Below are 19,363 nucleotides of genomic sequence, written 5' to 3'. Positions count from 1 at the left end.
GGTTTTATTTTACAGAGAACTGATGGATCATTAGGATTTCTTATTTCCTATAAGATGCTGTGGAGCGCCTACGATTGCAGGTGAAGGCACCATGGTGATGTACCCCAACAGGAAGTTGTTAGTCTGGTTGAAAGGCGGAAACTAATCGGAAATCTATCACAATAAAGTGTTCGGACTTATCATCTATTTACAAAAGAACACACACACACACACACACACACACACACACACACACACACACACACACACACACACACACACACACACACACACACACACACACACACACACACACACAGCATGAATCCCCAGGTGTCTGTTTATTATTAACACATTAACACTTTACACTTCTTGTCACTGTTCAACATCAACAGCACGTCTGATTTTTTTCTCATCCAAATGGAAACACGAGTTCATTACAGCACTTCAAATACACGTTCCCATAAAACTAAACACAGGGATGATGAAAATCCAGTTCAATAACAGCTGTGGTGATCAAACCAACATGAATGCCGACTAACGGCTGACTAAACCTTAAATCTCAGACATACTCAGGAGTTGGAGATGCTGGACGCTGATTTCAAACCATTAAATAAAAGGCTAAAGAAACAAAGGACAGTCCTGAAGTCTATATGTGATATTATCTTCCAAGCTTTGAAACAATCAGAGGTGACGGTACAGAGTTTGGACAGTTCCCTCTTTAACTGGTTTACAGCAGGAAACAGAGACGGAGCAGGTTACAGCCATACACTAATTCAAACCAAACATTCACTTTAAAAGCTGCAATGAGATTATGATTCTAATGCTGATATCACATTGTTAAAGATGCTTTAATCCTGGAATACGTGACCTGTGAAAACACTCATCACAGCTGAGGTGTTGTCACTGCAGGAGCAGGATCTTCAGTGGGTTCCCAGTGAAAACTCTCCCAATAATCACAGTCTGCGTGGAATCAGTCCTGAGAGTGCAACAGCTCGACTCACAGCAACAAACAGCTCAACGTGCTGTTTCATGTGCAACAACAGCCTTAGTTTGTGATCTAAACTCTCAAAGATGGAGACGTGCATGTGCATAAAGTCTCCTTTGATATGTGAGCATGTGTGACTGAACTGGCAAAGTATGTGACAATGCATCACAGGTGATGTACGGGGACTAAAAACAAATGCTTGTTTAAAAAGTTAGAATCAAACGGTGAGAACCTCGTCACTGTGTAAGATGGACACTTACAGGAATGATCACAGTTGTGATCGAGCAAAGAAACATCGCAAAATATCTGACAAAGCCGACTGGATGTTGTCTCACTGAGTCAAAGTTACAAAACCTACATTCTGTATTTCCAGTAAGCCAAAGCATTTATCATGAGATGTACCATGTGATAAGAGATCTGACATATGTACAGCGGAGTAGTGCTCCACCACTGGGGAACCAAATATTCATACAGAGCTTAATCAGTTTAAAATCATTTAGGGAGTAAATGAGCGATCGCAGCGCCGCCCGATGTTAGGGCCAGATTTAGTGCTAGTGTGAAACCTTCTGCTGGGGTTCACCAAAGAGGGCAAAGCTCCACGTTCACATACGAAGCTGCCATCAGATTATTTCAATGATTACCTGCAAAGAGCAACACAGACGACTGGAGCGAGGTGTGTCCTCACAGAAACAATACAGTGCAAGCACAGGTTTTACACACATCTGTGTGAAAGCAGCACAGCAGCTGATGAATGAGAGCAGGTGGGGCTCGGGTTCAGCTCGGGTGCAGCTCGGGTGGAGCTGGTCTCCAAGGATAGAAAGATGATCCAGGGAGCAGTGAGCTGTAAGCAGCATGTGAGAACTAATGACGACAGTCACACAGACAGACGACTTTATGTCCTTAAATCCAGCGAGACGCGATCATTTATTTACGTTTGATTGTATATAAACTTGTGGGCGACCGATGATGCACCTCTGCATACACGTAACTGCTGCATATGAAAATATTCTTTTGTTCAGCTTGATTTGACCTTTGTGAAAATGTTTGGACTGATTGTGTGATATCTGTGTTTCAGTCTAAATGCAAAGACCAGGTTTGTGGGTATAAGCCCAGGAGTACGCTTCACTTCACAGGGACTAAACTACAGCTCATACACAATAAAGCTTCACAAAGTGCCACCAGGGGGAGACAAAACACTGCACTGGGGCTCATGCACGGCCACACAAACACAGGACGGGATCACTGAAGACTGTGCTGGATGGGCCGAGGCCCGATCACTCGTCGAATCTTCCCTCCAGGATGCTCTCGAACGAGAAGGGGACAAACTTGAAGCCCTGGCCCGAGTAGAACTTGTTCTGGAACTCAACCCTGAAAGAAAAAGAGAGAAGACTGTTTGGTTAAATATCCACACAAGCATGTATGAAAGTTGTCCCGTTAAAGCCTTTTTAAACTAGTCAGAAGCTCCACATGTCTCCAGCATGTACACCCCAGAGCTGGTTCCTGCCGCTTGTTTTAGCCCCGCCCACAGAGGCTGTTTCTGTACTTGTGGCTTTAAATGAAACAAGCCGCTGCTGCCCACACCCTTTCCAGTGCTCTGCCTTTCCAGCCATTCCCAGCAACGGAAAAGAAGATAAAACTCAAATTGGGAGTTTGGATTGAACCTAAATGCAGACACAATGTTATTTATATAGCAACAGTGCACAGCAACAGTCATCTGAAACCCACAAGCAGCACTTTGTGATGTTGGTCAGTTACAGCAGGAGGAGGAAAGAAGTATTTATGTGTTATTATCAAAGCAACCTCAGTGGGAGGAGAGTGGACGAGAAGCGATCTGAGTTTTATTTGGGCTCTAAAGTCAGTGACAGTTTGGTCAGAGATGATGAATGACCCGACCAATCAGGTCCGAGGGCGTTCTCACAGCTACAGTTCGTTTACTTTGGTCCAAATCAGCTGATGAGTTTGTAAACTTGTAGCGTTGTAGTTGCACACTTCACTTCCTGCCTAGCTCCTGGAGTTTGTTTGGAGCCGTACCATTTTCACTTAGGGCTGTCCTCATTAATGTCTGTGTGTAGAGTTATTTTGAGCGGACAGCAAGTTGACACTGTTACACAAGCTGCACACTGACTACTTTACATTGTATCAAGTGTCATATCTTCAACGTTGTGATGAAAAGATATAACAAAATACTTTTTCTCACTTTTGTGAGATACAGCATGTACAAGGACGTTTAAATGGAGGAACACGCCCTCAGCTCATCCATTAGTGAGACATTTATGATGAAGCAATCAGGTGCATCAATAAGCTGACAGCCAAAGCCATTGTTCCAGAGACAACTCCTTTTCCAAACATATTCTTCATGCACATCGGCTCTGTTTTAATCTGGGACCTTCTGGTGTGGTACCGGTACAATCGCTCCATTGCTCTGACTGTTGCAAACAGAACACACTGCAAAGAAGTCTAGAAACCTGCAGCACGTGTATTGTTTGACCTCAGAGCTGCAGAACATCACTTCTGTTCAGGACAAAAACAAGTGAGGATGATAAAATTCATCTGTCCGTGTGTGTGAGGCATTCCAGTAAACCTTCCCACACAGCCGCTGAATTATTCCCCGACCAGCAATGTGAAAAGGATGATCGTAAGTGTGTGTGTGTGTGTGTGTGCGCGCTCTACAGGCTTTAAAATAAAATGATGAAGCAGGTCAGTTCGAGACTTCATGTGTCTGATACTTGGAGTTTAAAGCATTTAAAGCACATGATTGTGAAATAAAACTGCTAGAAGGACCTGACGGTTCACTCCGTGTGACTCACCTCATTACAGTCTGTCACGGGCTGACTCAGTATCCAACCAGCCGCTGTGTTTTTTCCACAGTTAGGATTCTGAAAGCCTCCGGCCCTGACAACCCGTGATGACTTCATTTAAGAGGAAAAGCTAAGATGGTTGCTGGCCTCGGTCAGCGAGGGAGTGCCCAGGAATGTTTCCCGGCTGTGGCAAATATTTGGCCTTCCAGAGATGTGAGAGGGCAACACTTAAACAGAGGAAAGAAACGAGCGCTCCTCTCATCTGCCTCGCCACGCTGCCGTGGAAACAGATTCCTGAGCCTAACGTGCGCGACGCTTTATGGACTGTGGTGTGTTTGTGCAGACAGCTCATCAGAATGTGTGTGTGAGGCGTGAACAGCTCAGGGGAACATGGAGGCTCACTTTGAACATCATCATTTCCACTCAGTCACTCAGCTGTGTGAAAAATACTCCGGTGCTCCTTCTGAAGCTTACAGAGGTGTGCTGAGCGACACACTGACGCTTCATGAACCTTCACTGTGTGTCCCTGTGGGTGATTGAATAAGAAATATCTGAAGTTGCTCCAGACTTAGATACGAACAAAAGTGATGTACAGACACGGCCCAGGATGCAGGAGAAACACAACACATCACAAACACCAAACCTCTGACTTGTTCATCGCCCGTCCAACACTAACTGTGGCTGAGCGTGGGGAGGTCGATCCAACGTTAAATCCACACTTTCACATTCAGCTCTCTTCCACAACCATCTCCTGCTTCTTCCTTCTCCCATCTGTGGATAAAACCCTGAGATACTTGAACTCCTTCACTTGGGGCAGCAAATCCACTCGGTGGGCGGTCGACTGAGGACCACAGCCTCACTAGTGCTAACGCAGTACTCGGGTGTGAACCGCCCACTGTGACCAAGAGGTCATCAGTCAACAGAAGCACCCGTCTGAAACAAGTCCGACTCACTGCAGGACACCACACACACTGCAGACAGCAGACAGCATAGTTTGAGGAACTTTCAGCAGATGCTGTGACGTTACTGTCAACCCTTCTGGGGATGATACTCGTGCACGACCGCCTTAAACACCTAAAGTAACTGAACATCATGATGTGTACCGTTCAGACATGCTGGGAAACAACGCGTTTCTGTCACGTATCCTGCTGAACAAACTCTCCGTGTACGAGTCGCGCAGCTCTCACAGATCATGTCGCGACTGAAAAGCCAGAAGTGCCAACTTTGTAAGAAACATTCATTGTTGATGGACGAGGTCCAACAGATACCTTTGCCATACCATACCTTTGCTATAACAGGTCACATGAGCCAGACACACACACACACACACACACACACACACACACACACACACACACACACACACAGTGACCAGCCTACATGCTTAGATTATGGGGATGACATCATTATTGGAGGCTGCCAGTGCTGCCCCTCAGCCTATGGACGCAGCTATGGTACGAATTTGAAAATCCTCAGTGGTTTTCAGAGAAGTTGACCTTTGACCTCATTAGGTCGTCGGGATTCAAAGTTGTCCCGTCACCTTCTTCTTAAGCTGTCATATTCACTTCAGGCTGCGCTCAGCAGGGGGTCGCCATGGTGAGTGCCCCATGTGTGCGGTACACAGGTAGGACTAGACAACACAAACTGAAGGACTGTTCAGAGTGTGGATGTAACACAGCTGTGCTGGAGCAGCGTCCACCTCAGCTTCTTATACAAATCAGCCTGAGAGGAAAGGCTGAGCATTACCACTGTGCCTCCATCCAACAAAAACACACAGGCCATCCTCTCTGAACAATGACGTAAACTCTGTGTGAAAGCAGACGTGAAGGATTAAAGAAAATAAACACAAAGCTTTCACAGAGCGTTCCTTTTTGCAGCAGACCAACTCTGCCAGCCTGAGCGGTGCTGTGGTTCGTTTGTAGACAGCCCATAAACGACTCTGTAAAGCTACCAGCTCAAACACCAACTGTAGTGCCAGTGTGTTACCCTGTGAGTTTTGCCACTTGCTACCAGGACTTCTACCCGACACGAAACAGTAATGTAAATTTCATCATTAGACGACGAGTTAAAGTTATCGTGCTGTCGTCTGTAAGTCTGACAGTTTTGTGCGACTCTTCCGACTCGTCCACGGTGCCACCTCACTAAAACGCACCAGAGCCTCCAGCAAGCAGACGTCAGTGAGCATGACAGGAAAGACTAATCGGCCACAGCTGTCCAACACTACAGTCCCCACATTACAATACATGCTATCACAGAGTACAGGTGAGCATCCACACTGTGCCCAGAGAGGATGCAATGAAACGCTGCGGCGGACAAACGGAGTTCTTACAAAACACATGAGGAAACCTAAGTGGTGCGCCTCAGAGGTGCTTCCTGCTGCGCCCGCTCTACTCGACAGGACAAGACGTTCTGGAGACACCGGTGTCCATTTCCCTTTAGTCACAGCTAATGATCATGGTTTCATGTCATGTGCTCTGTACTGGATCATCTGTCACTTCCACCACCTCCTCATAGGCCTCTGCAATATCCTGTGATTTTCAAAATAAACGTCCGGAGCCGCATGCGGCTCTTTAGTCCTTACAGTGCGGCTCCGCGTGGTTTGGGAAAATAAATTAGAAGTGTTTAGATGAAGTGTATTTTATTTATATTAGTTCTTTTTTAACTTGTAGTTCTAAATTGGAAGATTATTGTGATATTGAAATATAAAAATAAAATTCTATTATTTTTTTCATCGCTCAAAATAAGCGTCACACTCGTGGAAGCTGAAACGGCGTGCATTTATCGAGACTTTCAGCCCCACGTAGGCCAGTTATGGACCTTCGGATCCACATTATGTCAGCAGCTCCACCGTGAACTATGTTAAAACAAACACGCTCACGCCCCACAGACGACAGCTTACAGTCCTGTAAAGATAAACTGACTTCGTACAGCCCCGACCTGCAGACGCTGTGCGCAGAGGTTCAGGAGCAGAAGTCCCGTTGTAAACATATCACAGCAGACCCGACGATGTTTGCATGAACACGCTTTTCAGCATCTCTTTAATGACCACTTTACACACACGCTTGCTGTACACACACAGCCGGCTGTAGCTTTGCAGCTCACAGCCCCACACATACCACCAGACGTTAAGGCGGCGAGGCGTGATTGCGGGTGCAGCTCAGGTGCGTCCGCCTCCCCTGCAGCGGCGCTGCAGACCACGCAGTTTTTGTTTGCTGGATTATTTTAGTTCAGCTTTTGTTGTATTTCTTTAAGAGTTCAAAATGTGTTCATTACATGAATAAAATGTAGTTTTCTCTGTAGCACTTCATGGAGTTCATAATAAATTCATCTACGTATTTTATATTCTTTACATTTGATCTTTTACATTGTGTATAATGTCTGTTGACTGTATTGTTTATTTTAATATTCGTGTACAGCGCTTTGTGACTGCCTGTCTGTGAAAAGCGCTTAATAAATAAACTTTTACTTACTTTAGTTGTTCACACAAAGCATAAAGGTAAAAATCAATATATACAGTGTTATCTTCATCTTAGATGTCAACAAGTATTTGCGGCTCCCAGTGTTTTCTTTTGCGTGGAAACCGGCTCCAAATGGCTCTTTGGGTGCTAAAGGTTGCCGACCCCTGACCTAAGCAATCATAGACGTGTGCTGCAGCGTGCAGCTGCCAGCCAAAGCACGATTACACTGCACAGCTGAAAAATTTCACTGCTGTGTAATGTTTGACATTTGCTGTATGTCAGTGTAGTTGGATTAGCAGGGCGGAGTGCGTGCTGGGAGGCGATGGAGCTGGAAGGTGTGTAAGGTCCTCTGGAGTTCGGTATGATAACAGTTCAGTAAACCAGTTTGAGAAGGTCCGATTCTGCTGGAATTCCTCATGAGCTTTGGCAAAAGTACCCGTGTGTGTGTGTGTGTGTGTGTGTGTGTGTGTGTGTGTGTGTGTGCGTGCGCGTGGGTATTAACATGTTCATGTGGACCACAAATTGGTGGTTTACTATGCTTGTGGGGACAAACAGCCCTTGTGGGGACCAGGATTTGTTTGAAGGCATTTTTGAGACTCAAAATGTGGTTTTAGTGTCAGGGTTACAATTAGGTTATGGAAAGGTTCAGGGTCAGGCATTCATTTTTAATGGTTAGGGTACGCGGCTAGGGAAACCATTATGTCAATGAGATGCTATAAACACACACACACACACTCATGTGTTTGTTTTCCATCAGTGCGGGACTGTTTAGACCTGAAGACAGTTTACTTTCTGCTTTCACGTGCGATGCATGGAGCTGCCTGTGAGTGGATATTTTCTGCAGTCAGGGTAATCATCTTATGATCAGGTCTGTGCTGATTCAAACACACCAACACTGCACTGGAGTCGTTCTACAGCTGGTACAGTTATCAGGCCTCAAACAGAAAACCTGGGAGACTTTTTGTAAAGATGGCTCCAGCAGATTTTCAATCAGGGCCAAAGAGCACTGAAGATGCTCTGACAGTAACACCGTGTTACTGTTGGTTTTGTCCTCATTCAAATCATAAATCAGGGGTGGCAAACTTACAGGCCCAGCAAAGCTGGACAGACATTAGGAACTAAGCAAAGTGATGCTGGTTTTTCCTTTCAGCCGTTGTTCATTGTGGAGGACAAAAGCTCAAACGTGTCTCTGACCTCATGTGTGTCCTCCCTGCTCGTAGCAAACACATCAAAATAAGGCTTTTATGCAAACACTGAATACAAATTTGCTTCCTTGAAAAAGTTACAGTTCAGTATTGAATATTACATAAAACAAAAACTGGACACTGTGCCTGTCACACCGACACAGAGGGGAGCTTCCCTGGTCCAGATCACAAAGTGACTCTGACACCCCGTCACAGATACTCTGTATTTGCGTGTAAGTGTGACTCTAACCAGTGCAGACGCAGGGCATGCAGGAAGGCTGACAGCCCCTCCATCACGAGCAGGATGGCGACTGTTAGCACGGCGAAGAATGCGAAGATGATGGCCAGGCCGAAGAACCCGCCCCCGCTCCTGGATGAGAGGCCGAGGTGCATCACCATGGACCAGAGCACCTCCGAGAGCTCTGTGCAAACAGTCGTGACAACAAGGTTTACAGTGAATATCCAGCAGTAAACAACATTACTCAACATAGTTCTGTTTCTCTGAATGTTTATGATCATCAACAACACAAAGCTGTGTGAGAGTCGCTACTAACGTGCATGAGCCAGGCTGAGGGCCCACAGGCGCAGGTAAGAGGCTGTGTTGGAGATGCACCCCAGGCAGTACTCTATGGTGTGGATAGCCTGGTGGACAGCTACATCGCCGAAATCAAACTGTAGTGAGAGAAGGAACAGCGTGAGCACAGGAGTGTGTACATGCAGGAGGTGTGACCATAAAATCGAACCAAACATTGGCCCAGTTTCTCTTCAGATTAACTTCAGGTCACTTCCTGAACGTGTTCACGTGTGCTCTCACAGCAGATGTAAACTCCTGTTTTCAGCAGGCTTCAGGACTTCTTAGTTGGAGAATCCATCAGGTTAGAAGTGTATGTAGCCCCATACAAATAAGCCTGTCTTCATGATGATGACGAACTCTCTGACCACACCTTGTTCTCTGGATCAATGTTGAACATGTTTCATTGTTTAGAATCTGAGATGTAGTTTAGGAAGCAGAGCATGCTGCAGGGTAACCTTTGTTTATGTAGGAGGAAGCCCTCACACATGCTGTGTAGCTTAACTCAGCGAGCATGCTAATCCAGAGAGCTGGGAAACAGCTACTTCTGCTGCTGACAAGCTGCTTTGACCTTTGACCTCTGCCTGTGACTTCTCTCATCAGCTTTAAAACAAAGAGCAGAGAAGTTTCTTCATCCACAGCCAGATCACAGCTCAGGGAGGTGTTTGTTTATTGTAAAGCCCGCGCACTTCCTCCATTTTCTCCATCCTGGAGCGAGGCTAGCCTTTCCTGTGTGGAGCGAGCAGGGAGGGGGAAACATGGCAGTCAAACGCTCCGTGTAGCTTTTGTTCGGTTTTGCTTGGCGCTGATCTGGTTTCCTCTTTCCATGCTCCCCTTTTGTCTTTGGATCAGACAAATGGAGTTCATGGAAGCAGGAGTCATTGTTCCCATTCAAAGGATCACTAATGAAAAACAGAAGTATGAATACGAGCATGCCATAATGGCACAAAACACTGAGGCCAATGACTGAATTGGAAACATTTCCGCTGATAGTGGAAACAAAAGGTAGACTTCTGCTCAGGTGACAGCTTGAAATTTGGGCTGTACCTGACTGACTATGGACGCAGCTTTAGGGGTGAAACGGTGAGACGGGGGCAACAACTCCGGTTGTGCAGAAGTACAACTAGATGGATTTTAGTGAAAACTGACCCTTGACCTGTTGCTCTTTGATCTGGTCACAAAGTAACAACTGTTGCTTCATCTTTTCCCAGTTACTGGATATCTGAACACGTTCTGCGTTTTTCCATAATGATGACTGTGGCTCTGGATGAAGAGCAGGTCATCTCCTCATTGGAAGGCTGGTGGTTTGATCCCTGCCTGCTCCAGTCTGCACACCAAGTATCCTTATAAAGTGCTTTAGAATAGAAAAGCTCTATATACGAACTCAACACACCTGTCACAGGGCGAGAGGCTTTTTCACTCTGTCATGCAAACAAACATGTACCTTCATTCATGCATGCCTGGCAGTTCAGGATTAAAGCACATTTAAACAATTCAAACATGACAAAAACCAAATGAAGCAAGCCAGCATTCAGACATGCTCAGGAAACGTTAAACTCTGAATCTTACCGGCTCTTCCTCTGAGTGCTTGAAAGTAAGCAAAGGTGAAAGGTCAGTGGTGTGATCCACAATCAAATCTTTCAGAAGTTTTCATCACCCAGATTTAATGGGACATGATCCAAGCGAGGACGTGTGTGGAACTCATCAATAAGATGTCTCGCTCTGTAACCCGTACACAATCATTCAGTTCTGTCATGTTTATGATGTGAATGATGTGAATAAGAGCTCAGGTTTGTTCCCAGAATGCTTAGGTCTCATACACAACTGTTATTCTGTGCAGGTTTTTAAAAAGTGACGAGTCCCTGTAGTGTAAACTAAAATTCTGATGTTACAGTCATGGTAAAAAGAAACGACACCTCTAACATCCCTGAAGCCCACCTCAGTGAAGAGCACGGGACACGCTGCACCATGTCATCACTCATTTAACCTGAAACACTCTTCTTCCCACTTCATGCACAGATGTCTGAAGGTCCCACCACAGCATGTCAGTCACTGACTGGGCCATTACGACACCTCCAACTCCTGCTGACCCCGTGTCAACCGAGCTTCAGCCGTCAGACAGGTGACACCTCACCTGACGCTATAATACTTTGGTATACGAAGACGTTTATGGTCAAGTCCTTCGCTGTGAGATGCTCAGGCTGCAGAACAAGCTTTATGTTTTTTTGCCGTCTCTCTGAGCATTGCACGGACTTCCACTTTTAGGAAGACTGTGGCTTTGTGTTAACATACAGCGTAAAGCTTGAAGGCCAAGTTCTGCTTCGCAGAGGTGGTCACACCTGCTGCTACTTAACCTGCTAAAGGCTGAACTTCCTCCACTCACTGCTTCTGCAATTTAGCTTCATTCTTGTCAAATAATGACACGGTGTAATATGTCACATGCTGTTGGTCGTCTGAGGTTGTGTTTACCTGCTAAGGCCAGATGATTCTGTATTATGTGGTGACTAGGGCGGCTCGATTATGGCAAAAATGATAATCACGATTATTTTCACTGATATTGAGATCTCGATTATTTGACGATATTTATTTAACAATAACAACTTTTTTTTGTTTTTTTGTTTTTTTTTTTTTGCTTAGCTTTCCGAGCTTCCCTCGGGTCCTCTTAATCAGCGGTCCCCAACCCCCGGGCCTCGGACCGGTAGCGGTCCGTGAGTCGTTTGGTTTCGGGCCGCGAGAGTTGAGGCTCAGGTGTGAAATGTCTGGTTTTCAGGGTTTTTATCGGTTTTCAGCGTTATTTTGTTATCGTCTTTATCGTTTACTCGGTTTTCCTGGGTCTTTTCAGGGTGTTATGAATAAATTTTCTTTTTTTCGGTACCGGTACTAGTTTTATTTTGTTGTATTTATCCGCGACACCTTAAAGGCCGGTCCACACGGAGCAGCGCGAGAGTAAAGCACGAGGGAGGGGCTAATAATCGGCTCAGTCATTTTTAATGATCGTTGAAAGCCCAGATCGTAATCGAGATTAAAATTCGATTAATTGAGCAGCCCTAGTGGTGATGTGTAAAACCTTTAAAGTGGGTGTCCTGTCTTCTTACCATGACTCAGTTTTTAACAGGAACCTCCCCTCTTGTGTTTCCTGTCTGAGCCACAGTGGAGTGACGCATTGATATGCAGAACCAGCTTCCACACCACTTCAACTTTAACTCGACTTCAGGGATGTGAGAGTTGCATCGCATGGACCCACTGTGCTTTTCCACACGGTTCACAGGTTTGATTCTCATATTAAATCGTCAGGATCTGGAAGTAATCCTTCTAAGGAAGCCAGACGGATCTCCAGAGAAAGTCCCAGAACATTACATATTTACTTTGTGAATGGATGATAAATGCAGCCTTGCTAACTGTGCAGTGTAAGTCATCACGACAAAAACACTCAAGATTTATTATGAAGAGAAGCCAGAGACACCCGACCCCTGTGTCACTGACTGAAACAAAGGGGGTGGTTCTCGTTCATATTTATGTTCCTGAAATGGAAAAGCCATCTTTTTTCATTTGCTGTGATCACGTCACTGTAATATCTCTATAAAGGGATATTAGTGTGTTTATTTCAGTCCATTTGCACCTGAAATAAGCAGCCATTGCTCTATATGTCCTATCTGAAACATGGAGCTGCAACATTTTGTGCTTTGTGACCTCTGGGCATCTGTGGGAGCCCAGGGAATAGTCAGAGCCCATATGACGCTGAAAGCATCATTCACATCACAATCCTACTAAAATATGTATTCGAAACAGAAACCAATTCAAAGCAGAATCTGAGAGAGGACAGAATGTGGCAGTGATGAGACTCACCTCATCGCCTTCTTCTGAGTGCTGGGAGAGCTGGTCGTGGTCCATGATGCCAGCTTCGTCTTCTGTGGGCCCGTTGCCCACCCGCACCCCTCCAAACTTCTGCGTGCCCTGTTGAGTGAGTCCGGTGCATGATGAGGACACGCCTGTTTGCTCTAAAGACTGCTCTAGATTCTCTGCAGGGGTTTCTTCCCTCTTCTGTGACTAGATACAAAAGCCACAAGAGCTGTGTCGAGCTTAAAGCAAGCCTTAGGATGATGCTTCCTTCTTAATTTACTCCAATTTGTAAATCAGGACACCCACAAACCGAGAAAAATAGATATATTTACCACCTTATCAAGTATAATGGTTCAAATTTCAATAAGCAATCGTTCACTGGAGAGCAAAATAGTCTCACTGGTTCAATCACAGCTGAGCACAAAGACCTGAAGACCCGTCCAGCTAACAGCTGTACAGCTCCCAGATCTCATCATCATTCGTGTGAGATTTACAACTGCTGGGAAACAAATACTGAAGCATGGCTAAAAGCGTTTTTGTGACCTTGAAGTAATCTTAAATTTGAAAAGCAAAACCTGCAGTTTCACCATGTGTCCAAAGGCTGTGTGTGATAATATCAGCTAGCTGTAACACAGCTAACCTACATGAATTTGGGAAGGTGGTTTAATGTGACAGCACAGTCACCTGGCAGCAAGGTTGTGGGTTTGAATCCACTGGTGCCTTCAGTTTATAGGCTCTCCCTGTCCTCCCACTGTCCAAAGGAGGCGTGTTAGCTTTATAAGTGATTTTAAACTGGCTGTCTGTGTCAGCCCTTTGAGAGCTTGGCAAACCTCGTGGCCTCTGGGTCAAGAGGAAAACTACGGTGTCATTTGATGGTTGGGATTTTCTCTGAACGATTGTCTTTCCCTCACAATATAACGATATAAAAAACTGAATTGAACAATGGGGCTGGAATCATTACTGTGACAGCTGTGTTCTGCTGATAATGACCACAGTTTTCCACTAATGGTCAAATGTCCCTTTGACCAGACAGGCCTGATGGGAAAAAGTCCTTCTTGTGGCTAATTTGACCAAATTAACTGAAGCATCAGAAAAGAGCTGCAGAGACAGTCAATTTTCTGATGAGCTACTCAGTTTGGATCATTTTGGCTCGTGCAAAACAAACAAACAGTGAATTATCTGTCAGAAAGCAGAGTTATCCACAGCGTGTGACTCACAGTCATTAGCGAGCGTTCAGACTCACGCCACACTCGGCCTGTCACGTCCACTTTGAATGGCGACAGTGAAAACACTTAGTCTGACACTTCATAACTGGGTTCACAGCCCAATGACATCAGTCTTTATGATCTATGATTGCAGCCAGCTGGCTAATCTTTTCTCGTTTGCTTAAGTAGTCCCAAGTGTTTGTTTTGCCCTCTTCAGACAGTTTGTGCTGTGCTGCTGTGCTGAGAGCTGACTGTTTGTTGGTGTTAATAAATAGAAACTCCTTTTCTAAACTAATGTTTGCCATAGTGTTGCTTATTGGCCGTCTTCTCCCAGAAGAGAAGCATTCAGGCAAAGTACTGTGTAGTGAAAAACAACCCTGCTCCTAAACATAGAAATCAGTACAAACTCAGCCAGTTAGGTCTGTTCAGACAATGTTGATAAAAACCTTTAAATACATGCAGAAAGTTGCATAGTCCACAGTCACCTCTCTTACAACGTGTGAGCATGTATAACTCTGCTAAAGCTCATCTGCTCGACATGCAAAGATCAGGCCCCACATGTCGCAAAGCTACGAGTTATAAAGAGTCTTTGTGAGGTTTTAACTCTGCTGATCTTCAGTGAATGAGATCCATAACCAGTGAGAGATATGAAAGCTCCAGGTGGCATATCTACCAAGGTAGCACTCGGTAATGGTCGTCATCATTTTGGATAGAAAACTGCCAAATATACAGTTAAGACAACTGAATCAAAGTATCATCGAATTTTAGGGTGTCCTTTGTCTGTGAAGTAGTTATCGTACATTTCTCGCTAAAATATCAACGTTTCCAAAGCTGGCTTTAAGCAGTTTTCATGGCAGCACAACCAACCACGTTACACAATACAATGTGCATTGAAATGAATGACAGGAGTAAGAAAACAAAAGGTTATATCAAAGGTTATAACTTAACAGTAACTTAACAGTAATGAAAGATAGAAGTAGGGTTCTAGTTGTGGTCAGATGCACATACCAGGTGCTTTTTCCACAGGTGCTGACGCCGAAGCACCATAGTTTTCACAATCAGCATACAGGGAACACATGCAAGGGCAATCAGCACCAACAAAACCTGGATCGCCACCTAAAGATTCAAAGAGAGAGGTTAATTAAGAAATGAGCATTGTACAAACAGGTCTTGGTCTAAAACAGTACCTCAAACTGTAAATACAGAGCACAACATAATAGATTGTCTGTTGCATCTAAACACTGACAATGAAACCCACAAGACTTCAAAATACGAGCTCTGCTGTGCTTTAAAAACCTAACATGCTCTAATCGATCACATGTAACTAAAAATAACAGAAAAACTACAACTGCTGCCAGAGCTTTACCTTCATCTTGCAACAAGAACTGATAACTAACGAACAACTAATGTTGTTAAACAACAGCTTGTAGTGGCAGACATCCAAGAAAGGGTCTCCAGTATGAAGAGTTGGACAGCACCAGGCCCCGACATGGTTCACGCCTACTGGCTGAAGAAGCTGACTGCACTCCACGAGCGTCTGGCAGCACAAATGAACCAGCTGCTAGTTGATGAGAGACACCCGGAATGGCTAACCGAAGGCCGGACGGTCCTGATCCCCAAGGACCCCAAGAAGGGACCGGTCCCATCCAACTACCGACCAATAACCTGCCTCAGCACCACGTGGAAGCTCCTGTCAGGCATCATAGCAGCTAAGATGAACAGGCACACGGGTCAATACATGAGCAAGGCACAGAAAGGGCCAAGAATACCAGAGGCGCAAAACACCAGCTACTGGTCGACTGAGCAGTCAGCCGAGACCAACCTGTGCACTGCCTGGACTGATTACAAGGAGGCCTATGACTCAATGCCCCACACCTGGATCCTGGAATGCCGAGAACGGTACAAGATCAACAGGACCCTGAGAGCCTTCGTCAGGAACTCAATGGGGATGTGGCAGGCAACACTGGAGGCCAACCTCAAGCCCATAGCACAAGTCAGCATCAAGTGCGGGATCTGCCAAGGAGATGCTCCTCAGGCAGCAGAAACCTAAGAAAGAGGAGGGAGACGAGGAACCATCATGGAAGGACAGGCCCCTGCACGGTATGTACCACCGGCAGATAGAGGAGGTGGCTGATATCCAGAAATCCTACCAGTGGCTGGACAAAGCTGGACTGAAAGACAGCACAGAGGCACTAATCATGGCAGCACAAGAACAAGCTCTGAGTACAAGATCCATAGAGGCTGGGGTCAATCACACCAGGCAAGACCCCAGGTGCAGGCTGTGTAAAGATGAGACAATCCAGCACATAACAGCAGGGTGCAAGATGCTAGCAGGCAAGGCATACATGGAACGCCATAACCAAGTGGCCGGCATAGTGTACAGGAACATCTGTGCCGAGTATAACCTGGAAGTCCCGAGGTCAAAATGGGAGATGCCCCCAAGGGTGGTGGAGAATGACCGAGCTAAGATCCTGTGGGACTTCCAGATACAGACGGACAAAATGGTGGTGGCTAACCAACCGGACATAGTGGTGGTAGACAAACAGAAGAAGACGGCCGTAGTGATCGATGTAGCGGTTCCGAATTACAGCAATATCAGGAAGAAGGAACACGAGAAGCTGGAGAAATACCAAGGGCTCAGAGAAGAGCTCGAGAGGATGTGGAGGGTGAAGGTAACGGTGGTCCCCGTGGTAATCGGAGCACTAGGTGCGGTGACTCCCAAGCTAGGCGAGTGGCTCCAGCAGATCCCGGGAACAACATCTCTGTCCAGAAGAGCGCAGTCCTGGGAACAGCTAAGATACTGCAGGACCCTCAAGCTCCCAGGCCTCTGGTAGAGGACCCGAGCTTGGAGGACTGGCCGCCTGCAGAGGCGAGCGGGGAATTTAATGTTTTTGGTTTTTTAAAATGAGAAAATCCTAAATAAATTCAAACTTGTGCACTGAATTATTTTTCTTAGTCATTAAAGATGAAAGATGCTGAAAACAACTCAAAGGAATCATTAAAAGCCAAAATTACCATGATTTTAAGCCCCGTAATGAATGTATATACCTGACCCCAACTGTACCACTAGAGCGTTTCACTAACAACAAAGCATCCGTGCAGGTTGTCCATGTTCATGTTTTAAGGTGGAACTGTTGTATACTGTGTTATAATATATAGTATATAAATGAACCCCACTAGGTGCCAGCAGCACAACCATCATACTGAGAGGTGAGAATGATAAGGAATTTCAAATCACACACACACACACACACACACACACACACACACACACACACACACACACACACACACACACACACACACACACACACACACACACACACCGATTTAAAACTGCAAAAAAAATTAACAATTTAAAACCTCGGCATACTGACGGAACGACACGACCTGCACCGTTATGAGAAGAGATGGTATCAATAAGCAAAGCTCAAACTGCTCCAAGCTGCTCTGTTTGTTTTTGTTCTACAGTGAAGCTCGACCTCAAGTTTCTGAAAAAAGGTCATCAGGAAAGTAAAGCACAATGAAATATCTGTTTGCTCTGTAGAACTGCTGAGAGAACGTCCATGCACGACTCTAACATGTCAGTGTGACGCGGATATGTTAGGAGAGGGTGGGTAATGGAAGGAGCACCTGTCCCTCGTAGAGGCGTTTGCTGGTGGGGTCACCGTAGTTGAAGAGACACATGTTGATAAAGTGGATGAGCAGGCTGGGAGCATCCTTGGAAGTCCGGGCGGTGTAGGCTGTCCACTTGTAGAAGATCAGCAGGGCAAGGTAGCCAAACAAGCTCGACATGAAGACAATCTCTGGGATGAAGCCCAGGAAAATGTTCAGAGGCTTCTTGAAGTACCTGCAGCGCAGTGAGGTCACACATGAACAACAGAACAGCATGGTGCCTGTTTGAAAATGATCAGCTGTGAATATGAAGCTAGACGGCACACAACCTTAAAAGTGTTTGAACATTCAGTATCAGCCCTCAGTGTGACTCTTACAGGTGGTTGAAGAGGCTGAGAGACACTCCAAATATCATGTGGATGACGCCCAGGATGACGGACATCTTCATCTTAAAGGAGTTGAGGAAAGTCAGCTTGTTGGTGGCAATATTCCAGATCTGCAGAGAGCACACAGCAGGTTCAACGAAGAGCACCCTGCTACTCTGACACAAGTACAAACAGGCTGACATACAGGTCTGTGCTGACCTCTCAGTGATCTCAGACAGATGGTCTTTTTTAAAGGTACAGTTGTTAGTTTATGAAACAGCTCTGGAGCTGGATATGAGGCGATATGACCAAAAGTATTTATCACGATATACATCTGAAAATTTGCGATAACAATATAACTGACGATGTACTTGACACGAGACAAAATACTTTACAACTCCACAACTTTATTAGTGAAAAAAAACCCCATCAATGTATTTTCACTTAAACAAGCAGCTGTTTTTTATGTGCATTAAAGTTATATAAACATTTAACAGTGCAAATGCAAATTCTTTGCTGACAGTTTAACCAAAAGGCATTTCCAGTGGAAACTGGCCGACATATCCTCAGCATAACCATGTATAATATCCACAAAACTTAAAAACAGTTATACACACACAGCACGGTAACATTATGCTGAAGCACAGTACGTATCACTCCGCGAGGCTCCGCCTACGATAGCCGTAATGCTCCCACAATCCATCAAGCGGTGCGGCTTCGTAGCTCAGCAAAGTCGTACTGAAACATTTGACAGATTTTCGAGCGCCGTGCACATAAAATCGTTTCGAGGTCAGTAAACACGACCAGAGTTCATACATAAGGCACACGGGGTTATAAGGGGCTCTGTCGACTTTCAGAAAAATCAAAGGATTGATTTTAAGTGCGCCGTATTTTCCAAACAACACGGTAATAACGACGGCCCGCTAGCATGCGCTACCAAAAATAGTGCTTTGTTGTGTATCTGACAGACGAAAGCTAAACCAGTTCCACACCAGTGAAGCTGCAGCATTTTTACAAACCAGTTCTGGTTCATCTGTTTCACTCAACGATCCGCTTTCGCCGCCATGCTTTTTCCGTCATGCACGTATGAAAACAAAGGCACTGCGCCTGTGCGTTTTACCCATATTCTATCGCGATATCTCATTTTCTTATCGTTGCCCAACATTATACTGGTATCACCGTGAACGGTATGATGTGGCCCAGCCCTACTGGATACTGCAGTTTTCTCAGACAGGGTTCAGGGGCTGGTGACTCATTGTGTCACACGGTCTCACATCTGTGGGGTGTTTAATCATCTCTGTAACACAGGACCAACAGCTATGGAGCTCTGACAGGATCGATTGTTGCTTGGCTCACAAAC

At 45.4% G+C, this 19,363-nt stretch overlaps 1 protein-coding gene across 5 annotated transcripts in view; it reads right to left on the bottom strand.

Annotated features, from left to right (window-relative positions):
* Window positions 1-301: 301 nt before the first annotated feature.
* LOC101465343 (V-type proton ATPase 116 kDa subunit a 1) overlaps window positions 302-19,363 on the bottom strand; it is a 28,767-nt gene continuing 9,705 nt past the window's right edge. For 2 of the 5 annotated variants that reach the window (XM_004570356.3, XM_014410075.3), the window contains exons 15-22: window positions 18,016-18,134; window positions 17,657-17,873; window positions 15,032-15,139; window positions 12,825-13,025; window positions 10,548-10,565; window positions 8,962-9,079; window positions 8,658-8,829; window positions 302-2,335 (exon numbers count right to left, since the gene is read on the bottom strand). In XM_004570356.3, the coding sequence (XP_004570413.1) occupies window positions 2,242-2,335; window positions 8,658-8,829; window positions 8,962-9,079; window positions 10,548-10,565; window positions 12,825-13,025; window positions 15,032-15,139; window positions 17,657-17,873; window positions 18,016-18,134 (1,047 nt within the window). In that variant the 3' untranslated portion in view covers window positions 302-2,241. The remainder of the gene's footprint in view (window positions 2,336-8,657; window positions 8,830-8,961; window positions 9,080-10,547; window positions 10,566-12,824; window positions 13,026-15,031; window positions 15,140-17,656; window positions 17,874-18,015; window positions 18,135-19,363) is intronic. The other 3 variants (XM_004570358.3, XM_004570357.3, XM_004570359.3) reach the window with 3 other exon arrangements.

The sequence above is a fragment of the Maylandia zebra genome, linkage group LG8, assembly GCF_041146795.1.
Source record: "Maylandia zebra isolate NMK-2024a linkage group LG8, Mzebra_GT3a, whole genome shotgun sequence".
In the NCBI taxonomy this organism is placed as follows: domain Eukaryota; kingdom Metazoa; phylum Chordata; class Actinopteri; order Cichliformes; family Cichlidae; genus Maylandia; species Maylandia zebra.
This window is presented reverse-complemented; position numbering and strand designations above follow the sequence as displayed.